The sequence below is a fragment of the Cololabis saira genome, chromosome 10 (assembly GCF_033807715.1).
Source record: "Cololabis saira isolate AMF1-May2022 chromosome 10, fColSai1.1, whole genome shotgun sequence".
NCBI classification, from domain to species: domain Eukaryota; kingdom Metazoa; phylum Chordata; class Actinopteri; order Beloniformes; family Belonidae; genus Cololabis; species Cololabis saira.
Genome location: NC_084596.1, coordinates 40,129,548 through 40,139,302, shown reverse-complemented (window position 1 = coordinate 40,139,302; position 9,755 = coordinate 40,129,548). Strand labels below are relative to the sequence as shown.

Here is a 9,755-nt window from a genome sequence, read left to right as displayed (position 1 = left end):
TCCAAACAATCACAACCCCATCTTCGGCCTGGCAGGACCTCATCTCTGTCTCCCACTGTAGAGGACGAGGAGATGGCGATAAAGTGAGTTTCTGCACATTTGATTGTAGGGCCTTTACGATTTTCAGCATAAAACCACCTGCAGCAGCCATGTGGAAAACACCAAGGAGTTTTTCACTCACTGTAAGTCTACACTCACTTAACATTGTGTTTGTTTCTGGAGTGGAAGGTGAAGTTCTTCTAAACTGGATATTTACAGGTCTTGTTACAGGCTATGTTAGACCCGCAAATGTGAAATGATCAGTCATCCTGCCGGATGGTTTGGAGCTTCAACAATTATTGGGCTAGTGATAGATCTTGATGCTCTTTTCAAGGGTAGATTGTGTTGCTTTCCCAAGGATCCGCTGGCGGACGTTGAGACCTGGAGCGAATCTGTGGACAAAGTCCTCGGCTGTAAAGGTGAGAGTCTCATCAGAATGTGCAATATTTGATTGCTTAATTCCCCCTGCTTAATGTCACCCCGTGGTACGCAGCCGGACAGGTCGCTTTCCGGGAGTTCCTGAAGTCCGAGTACAGCGAGGAAAACATACTGTTTTATCTCGCCTGTGAGGACTACAAAAAAATCAAGACGGTGCCAGAGATGATCTCCTCCGCCAACAGGATCTACTCAGAGTTCGTCCAGACAGAAGCACCGAGACAGGTAGGACGCCGCGTGAATTCACAATCTCAAAGCAGACCTGATGCAGATGTAGAAGCTGCCAGAGGTGTCAAAAGTATTCACATTCATTACTCAGGTAGAAGTATAGGTACTAGAGTTTAAAAATACTCCTGTAGAAGTTGAAGTATCAACTCAAGTTTTTTACTCAAGTAAAAGTATAAAAGTACTGGTTTCAAAACTACTTAAAGTATATAAGTAAAAGTAATGTAAGGGGGAAAAAAGCCATTAAGGACAAAAGCCATTGAAAATGAATGCATCTTAGTATAATGCAAATATATTAAAGAACCATATACCGTATTTTCTGGACTATAAGCCGCTACTTTTTTCATACTGTAGGTTTTCAACCATGCAGCTTATACAAAGATGCAGCTATTCTGTGGATTTTTCTTCCACCGCTCGGGGCGCTCTAACTGGAATTAGAATCAAAACTAAGACAAAATAAATGCAAAGAAGAATACACTACTTCTTTAGCAGATAGAAGTAGGTAGAAGCAGATTTCAAACAGATAAATAAATACCGGTTATTTTATCTTGTTTCTGTCCCGTTTTAATCAGCAAAGTTGCTGCCGTGTTAAAAGACACTGTTAGAAAGGATCTATTTAGGTACAAACATGTACATCATTTACAGTTCAAAATCCTTCTGTACATGTAGTAAATATCTAATCTAACAACAGAAATATCTGAAATATCTTGTATATCTTTTTGTATTATTTTTTTTTAAATAGAGCGGATGGGGCTTATATGCAGGTGCGGCTTATAGTCCAGAAAATACGGTATGTGTACTATTGAGCATTAACATGTGTTTCAGAGAGCAGCAGATATGATGACTAGTTGCCTATAAGTATTGTAATGGTGCAAAAAGTCAAACTTCAGAGGCATGTTATCATTTATCCTAACCTTTATTGGAATGTACATCCAAGTTTAGTTGCAGGAATCTGAGGGAACGGATGTAAGAACAAAACTGGACAAGAACATCTGAAACAACCACAACCAAATTCACTCTATCCGGATGGAGCAATTTAACTGGATAGTTTTTATTTAAAGGCAGAAATGAAATAGAGTAACGAGGCTGTTTTTAAAATGTAGGGAGTAAAAAGTACAGATAATTGCGTGAACATGTAAGGAGTAAAAGTAAAAAGTCGTCTGAAAAATAATTACTCCAGTGAAGTATAGATAACCAAAATTTCTACTTAAGTAAGGTAACGAAGTATTTGTACTTTGTTACTTGACACCTCTGGAAGCTGCCTAGAAGGACTGAAAGTAAAGCAGCTGAGGTTTCCGTTCGGAGCGTGAAGGATGATGCAGAGAGCTGCTGTAAACGGCCCTGGGCCTTACTGCTCTGATTCCAGATCAACATAGACTGCAGTGCCAGGGAAAACATTACAAAGAACATCCACCAGCCCACCCTGAATTCCTTTGACACGGCGCAGAAGCTGGTCTACAGCCTGATGGCCAGGGACTGCTACCCGCGCTTCCTAAAGTCTGACATGTACCAGGGACTCCTGCGGAGGGCCGACTCCAGGTGACTGTATTAAAGACGACAGACGGCCCGTCAGACAAAGGCCCCGATCAGCTCGGATTTGCTGTAGCGCTCTGATTTAGTAAACAGCTTTATGTCATACAATCCACATTATATATGTAGATGTAGGTTTTGGAAGGGTTTATTTTTTCTATCCTGTGTGATTCCTTAGACAGTGAACTAAATCCTTTAAGAGATTATGCATGATTGTCTAATTCTTCAGGCTAAAATGATTGTAAAGTATTATCAACACTTTATTTGATTATGCAAATCGAACTGCTAAATGTGCAGCGAAATTCAATGTTCTTATGCAAATAAATATTCAATTCTCTGTTTTCTGCTCTATCAAATCTTTTCTCACACTGCAGGTTTAAAATCCCTTAGAAAATATATATTCAGCTGTTTTAGAATGTTTTGGGTTTTTTTTCTTCTTCTTCCCTTTATTTTTTTATTTTATTTTTTTATTGACAGATATATACAGGAAAGGTACAAAACTTCAGGATAAAATGCAGTTACGAATTAAGGACAGTAAATTATATATCCAAATAAAATAAAAAGGTTTGAGGTTTAAGGAGGAAATATAAATAAAAACAAAAGATCAGGAAATGTATTTTTCACATAGGCTTCTCGTTTTAACCGCTTTGGGGTTTATATTCTGTTTAAGACTGTCTGAATACAATATTAATTTAGCTTTGAGAACAATTATATTTGGACGTTGGCTAGCAAATTTAGTACAGTGAATATGATATTTAGCAATAATTAAGAGAAGGTTGATTAAATATACTTTGTCTGGGCTTGTCATATCATTTTTGATACACAAAATAGTACATGTTGAATGCTCAACTTAAAGGAAGAATCAACTTTAGCATTTATAAAATTATCATATATATATATATTAAGGTCAATCCAGAGAACGAGTATATGTGCAATTCCAGAATAAATGAGATATTGTTTCATCCACATTATCACAAAAAGAACAGTGTGTCAATGTTTATCTTATATTTAATAAGATTGGTCTTGACTGGATAGCATCTATGAGGTATTTTAAAAGTAACTTCTCTTACTTTGTTTGTAATAATACATTTTCTTGACAAGACCCATGTGTTTTTCCAATCTATCTCATTATATAAGTTATTCCAATAGAAACTGCTGCAGGTTTAGAAACAATATCTCTCTTCTTCTTCCCTCGCTTTAACTAAGATGCAAATAACCTTAGGTGACATCATTAAATTGTGAAACGGTCACCGGTCGCTCAAACACCAGGTGGCAACAGAGTCCCAACAACTTCAGCACTTCTTCTTTTCAGTTTTGTGTTTCTGCAGCAGGGCGGCTGCAGTCACGTGGGTCTGAGCCTGCTGTTGAGAATGTAGTGACTGTGTCATTTCATGCTCAGCTCATCTGCAATGCCGAGCACAGGTTGGTGGGGAAGGCGGGGTGGGGGGTGCAGATCCCTCATGGTGAAAAACTTTATGAGAGAATTTCAAATCCAGCTTTGAATAAGAGGTGAAAGCCTCCCTGCAGCCCAGATCATTAACCTTAAAGTTTACACCATTTCAAACTCATGCAGGGGGAACAGAGCGCAAGCATTTGGAGAAAACATTCTGGCTGTGGTTGTGTTGTTTGGCTTTTTCTGGCTGCGACATGATGTGTTTTCCATGCTGATTTTATAGACTATGCAAAAAAAAAATATGCAAATACAAAAGAGCTCAACAGGCTCTGGAGAGTTTTAACTCTCAAGTCTCTGAGAAGACAATGATTTGAGGGTTTTATATTGAAAGAGGCTGAAATTCTTCACCCACGTCATCTTTGTTTGCATTTGGAAGGTAAATAAACACAGGGGGGTTTCTCCTGGCGTGTGTTGAGGGGTTTGGGTGAACACTGTGTTCTGAATGTACGGGGGGTTTTATTTTCAGACGCTCTCGTGTGTTTGGCAGAGGCAGCGTTGTGCAGACACCACACCACAACTTCCGCTTGAGATGACTCTGGTTGCACTCACCTCGTTGTGGGTAGACGGTTGACTTTGTTGGCCAGCATGCAAAAAAAAAAAAAAAAAGGTTTAATACGCAACTATATTTTTTAAGGACCCTAGCAAAACTGTAGCCGAGGCTCCACAAACTCAACAAGGCTGTGGTTGCAGAAGTGACAGCGGCTGACGGAGGAAACTCACGGATGAGTGTCGCAACTGATGAAGAAACTGTGATAACGCTTAATGTCGCCACTGCAAATCATCAACATCTACGTTCTAACACAAAACATTTTCCTTCAGACGCACAAGATCACTGACAAAAGACGCGTTATCTCAGGAGCAGCACGTATTTTCTCAGACACTTGTGCATCCCAGGTTAAATTCATCAAGATATCGAGCTTGTGACTGTCCGTTTACTGTATTTTTCCAGACACAACTGACATTTATGGATTCAGAAGTCGACTGCTTAATTAATAAAAAGAAAATATATTTGTAAATTAGTGTATTAATTCAATTACATGTTTATCCAGGTCAATTGCCTGCCTTTCTTTGCCCTTTCATTTTCAGTTGCCTGGAACTGGTGAACAGGTCTGGTGCAAAAAAACACCGAGCAGGTGCAGGCAAATATCATGCCAGCTTATTGCAGCTCCGGTTACACTTTCACTTTTCTTTTTTTCGACTTGTCGTTTACAGTAAGTGCAGACTGACTGAGAAAATCCCAGGTAAATGCCAGCACAGACTCAGGCGTTAGAGCTGCAAGAAAATCAGAATAAAAATAAGGGAATAATAAAAAGAAGAGATAATCCAAGAAAAAGTCAAAAATACAGAATGATTTGACTTTTTTTTTTTTTTAAGCAGCGCCCAGCAGCTTTTGGCTGAAAGGAAGTCAGTGGGCATCTGTTGTTTCATCAGTCCACCACTTTGTTTCATAATAAAACCAGACGAAGTCCACGGTCGCCGGCGGGTGACTCCTGGCGGGAATGGTGGCTGACAAACGTCTGGGTGAAACATCGTCTCCTCATGTGTCTGATTACTATTTCACTGCAGTACTGAAACAGTCACTTGTGATTCAGGCCTGTCTCTCTATCAAAGGACGCGTAAACCGCTTGTTGAGGATGTTTTCTTTTCTTGCAAAATCACAATTAAAGAGCACGGAAAATAAAAAGTCCTTTAAATATGTTAAATATGTTTGAGTGCCTAAACAGCAAATCAAAAACTTAACACAATCTTTGTCTGACTCTGTGTCGGTCAGACAATAATGATTCGGTGAACTTTTTAGAGGTCACAGGAACAAACTGCTATTATACAATAAGATGGCTATTCTTTTTGCAAGATGTTGCATATATTTCATTAATATCTAAACAAATTTAATTAACTTAAAAGAAAAAATAAAGTATAATGTAGGAACTCGTGGTTATGTGTAAGTTTAGTTTAAGTCACTTCCTTGCTAATATATGCTCATTAAACAGAGATATCTTCGTGCAACATGTTAGAGGACGTGTGGTGTCGCTGAGAGGAAAATGCTTTCTACGTGGGGTGCTGAAGAAATGTTTAGAAACCTCTTCTTTAAAGTGTCAACGTTTAAGAGAACATATCTGACTTTATATAGTCTTCATCCTGGGTGGGGCCAGAAGGCTGCAGTTTTGGTAAAACACTGTTCCTGCTAGATGAGCAATTTCCTGGTGTACCACGTCCTGATTAATAAAGAGGATTTTGCTTGCTACACTTCAGCACAGAAAAGGTCATTTTGTTCAGAACATTGTGTCCAAAGTTGTTCAAGTGCTGATTCAGAGTCATGAAAACTGGTTTTGAGGCAGGAAGCCTGGTAGGACGCAGGCAAAACCAAGATTCAGTACTTTATGTCATAGCAACAAAGTCGACATTGAGGCCTTTAGGCAGTAACATTAAAAACCGTCAGCCATCACAGGATAAAATGAAATAAGGACATAAAAATAAATACATCCTCGCAGTGATAAATCCAGACAAGGAATTAAGGCTCAGAAGCAAACACTAAAATAACACTGAAACAAAAAAAACATTTGAATGTTATTTTGTATCATATTAATTCTAACATTTACACAAAATGGCTTTATATTTGAAAATAAAAGCTGTGCTTTTGTTCTCATCAAAATGAATACATAGATTTTAAGTCGCTTGGAGGAAATGTGCTTCACGTCTTGGAAAGTTACACTTGTCATGTCACTTACATGGCCGGGGCTAAAGCAAACAATCAATAAGCAGAGGAAGTGACAGGGCTTTCTGCAGCGATGGAGGGAAACAAAGGAGCGGTTGTGCTGCTGGGGAGGTTTAGAAACACAGCAGTCCAAAAAAATGACCAGATGACAAATGAGACGGTTCTGTCAACAAAGGAGGAGGAAGTGAGAATTTGACTATTTTAAATCTTGTTCAACGCGCCTCAAAAGCACAAAGAAAGAAATGAGGATGTTAAAAAAAAAAAAAAAAAAAAAACATTTGCTGATATTTCAGCTGAACTTTAAGGCAAAATGATCTCTAAAGATATGCTAGCTCATCTGTCTGGTCTACGGTGGAAACACAGAGGGGTCTTGGTGGTGTTAGAACTACACCACATAACCAAAAGTGTCCTTGGTGTGGTAGTTTGGTGTCGTCTGGGACGGCCCCACCTCCACCTTCCCCCACACTCTCTGTCCGCCCCCTGTCTGCAGCAGCAGCACAGGAGGGTGCAAATAGGGTTGCCAACTCCCGCAAAAATAAATAAGGGACACCTCATCTGCAGGGCCGGCCAACCCTGATTGCCTTCACCTTTCCTGGCGTGGTGAATTATTTTAGCCCCTTTTTTTGTGAGTGAAACGATTTTTTAACCATTTGACTCGAACCTGAATTGAATTAGATGCATATTTTTGAATGCCATGAACACATGGAAAACAAATGATTATCCAGCAATTCACTGTAATACGACGGAGTATTAGGGCCAAACTAAGACAAAAGAAAATAGGAAATTACGAGAATAAAGTCGTAAAATTACGGGAATAAAGTCATAATGTTGCGAGAATAAAGTCGTAATAGAATAAAGTCGTAATATTATGAGAATAAAGTCATAATATTACGAGAATAAAGTTGTAATATTACGAGAATACAGTCGTAATATTACGAGAATAAAATCGTAATATTATGAGAATAAAATCGTAATATTATGAGAATATAATTTATGAGAACTCTAACAGGAAGAGCTTCTTCTCCCTGTGTTAAAATGATGAATATTGAGCATCTTGTGAAGTTATATTTATAATATATTTAGGGCCCGAGCACTTGCAGTGCGAAGGCCCTATTGTATCTGTAGGAATTATTCTTTTTCTTCTTCTTCTTCTTCTTCTTCTTATTGTTCTGACAAAAGGAAGGCCTTTTTGCCCCCCTAAACATGCCCAAAAAGTCACCAAATTTTGCATGCAAGTCAGGCCTGGCGAAAAATTTGATATTTAATGGTTTACATTAATGGGCGTGGCAAAATGGCTCAACAGCGCCCCCTTGAAAACTTTGTGCCTCAAGCCCCACAATGCGGTTTGTCGTACATGCACGAAAATCGGGACGCACCTGTATCATGGCGCAACTTAAAGAAAAGTCTCTGGGCGTCATGTCGAGAAACCGAACAGGAAGTCGGCCATTTTGAATTAATCGTGTCATTTTGGCGAAATGTATGCCTTCTTTCGGCAGTTAATACGGCCCGAACCGTAACGTGCACCCAGGTGTGTTATACATCAAAATGTGCGTCTCCATCCTCCGACACCACGCATTACTTTTCTCTTTCAAAAGCGTTACCGTGGCGACGCTAGACACCAAAAAGCACGCCCACCCTTCATCTGATTGGTTTCAGACAGAAAAAACTTTGAGCCTCAAGCCCCACAATACGGTTTGACGTACATGAACGAAAATCGGTACACACCTGTATCATGTCGCAACTAAAAGAAAAGTCTCTTGGTGCCATGGCCGAAACCGAACAGGAAGTCGGCCATTTTGAACATTCTGAATTAATCGCGTAATTTTGGAGCAATATATGCCATTCCTTCGAGAATTAATACGGCCCGAACCGTATCATGCACCCAGGTGTGTTATACATCAAAATGTGCGTCTCCATCCTGCGACTACACGCATTACTTTTCTCTTTCAAAAGTGTTACCGTGGCGACGCTAGACGCCAACAAGTGCACCCCCCCTTCATCTGATTGGTCCATATTTGATAGTTCCCCAAAAGTCACCAAATTTTGCAGGCAAGGCAGGCCTGGCGATAAATTTGATATTTCATGGTTTGCATTAATGGGCGTGGCAAAATGGCTCAACAGCGCCCCCCGGAAAACTTTGTGCCTCAAGCCCCACAAAACGGTTCGACGTACATGCACGAAAATCGCCACACACCTGTATCATGGCACAACTTAAAGAAAAGTCTCTTGGCGCCATGTCCGAAACCGAACAGGAAGTCGGCCATTTTGAAATCTGATTGGTCCATATTTGATAGTTCTCCAAAAGTCACCAAATTTTGCATGCAAGACAGACTTGGCGATAAATTTGATATTTCATGGTTTGCATTAATGGGCGTGGCCTAACGGCTCAACAGCGCCCCCTAGAATACTTTTCTCTGCCATAACTTTTGAATGGTTTGACATAGGAAGTTGTGGGTGGTGTCATGGGACTCTGTAATGAGTCCTTAAGCTTCGTTGGCCTTAATTAGCCCCGCCCCTTCTTCTGATTGGTTGTCCCGATTTTCTGCTATAACTTTGGAATGGTTTGACATAGAGAGTCGTGGCTGGTGTCATCAGATTCTTTATGGAGTCCTTGACCTTCATTGGCCTGAATTAGCCCCGCCCCTTCTTCTGATTCGTTGTTCCTTTTTTCTGCTATAACTTTTGAATGGTTTGACATAGGAAGTCGTGGGTGGTGTCATTTCTGATATGCTTATGGGGGGCGGTGACCGTGAGTGCGAGGGCCCGTTCATCGCTGCTTGCAGCTTTAATTAATATTACGACTTTATTCGCGTAATATTACGACTTTATTCTCAAAATATTACGACTTTATTCTCGTAATATTATGACTTTATTCTCGTAATTTCCATTTTTTTTTTGTCTTAGTTTGGCCCTAGTACTCAATCTTACTTTAATACAAAATAACAAAATAAACTGAATAAAATAAGTATCTTTCTTGAACGGAAAACTGTGCGGCTTAACTTTAAATTGTATAAATTAATATAAAACAATAGAAAGAAAGCAGAACATGCATTCTGTAATAGTGCACATTTTTAGTGCAATAACAAAAGTGCAAACAGGAAGTCATGTAGAAAACTTGTTAACATATTTGTGCCTCAAAGGCCATGACTGTAGCTACAGTTGTAGTAAAACAGAAAAAAATAACTTCAACAGCTCAATGCCATTTTCCATTGGCATTTTATGACTCTCACAGTAATACGGGACAAAGTGCGTCCCTTTTCAGCTCAACACGGAATGTGTACTTTAGTTTATAAATACGGGCGATTCCGTTTTTCAAGGGACGGTTGGCAACCCTAAATGCAAACAACAGCGTTATGAGAG

General features: G+C 39.6%; 1 protein-coding gene across 4 annotated transcripts; it reads left to right on the top strand.

The window, feature by feature from the left end:
• On the top strand, positions 1–2,546 carry rgs1 (regulator of G protein signaling 1). 4 transcript variants are annotated; one of them, XM_061731282.1, is made up of 4 exons: positions 1–182; positions 398–458; positions 533–699; positions 2,066–2,546. In XM_061731282.1, exons 1-4 carry the CDS (start codon positions 150–152, stop codon positions 2,240–2,242), a joined length of 438 nt encoding a protein of 145 aa, XP_061587266.1. In that variant the 5' UTR covers positions 1–149; the 3' UTR covers positions 2,243–2,546. The 4 variants fall into 4 exon arrangements, with proteins under 4 accessions (XP_061587266.1, XP_061587265.1, XP_061587267.1 ...); XM_061731281.1 differs by having other exon boundaries at positions 374–458; XM_061731283.1 differs by having other exon boundaries at positions 14–83; positions 379–458.
• The last annotated feature ends 7,209 nt before the right edge of the window (positions 2,547–9,755 follow it).

Bases quoted from the DNA above. Each gene is read 5' to 3' on its own strand.
- rgs1 (XM_061731280.1), top strand. From the start codon at position 296: ATGATCAGTCATCCTGCCGGATGGTTTGGAGCTTCAACAATTATTGGG. The intron at 459-532 runs GTGAGAGTCTCA...CGTGGTACGCAG, and splicing joins CAAAGTCCTCGGCTGTAAAG to CCGGACAGGTCGCTTTCCGG. The intron at 700-2,065 runs GTAGGACGCCGC...CTCTGATTCCAG, and splicing joins AGACAGAAGCACCGAGACAG to ATCAACATAGACTGCAGTGC.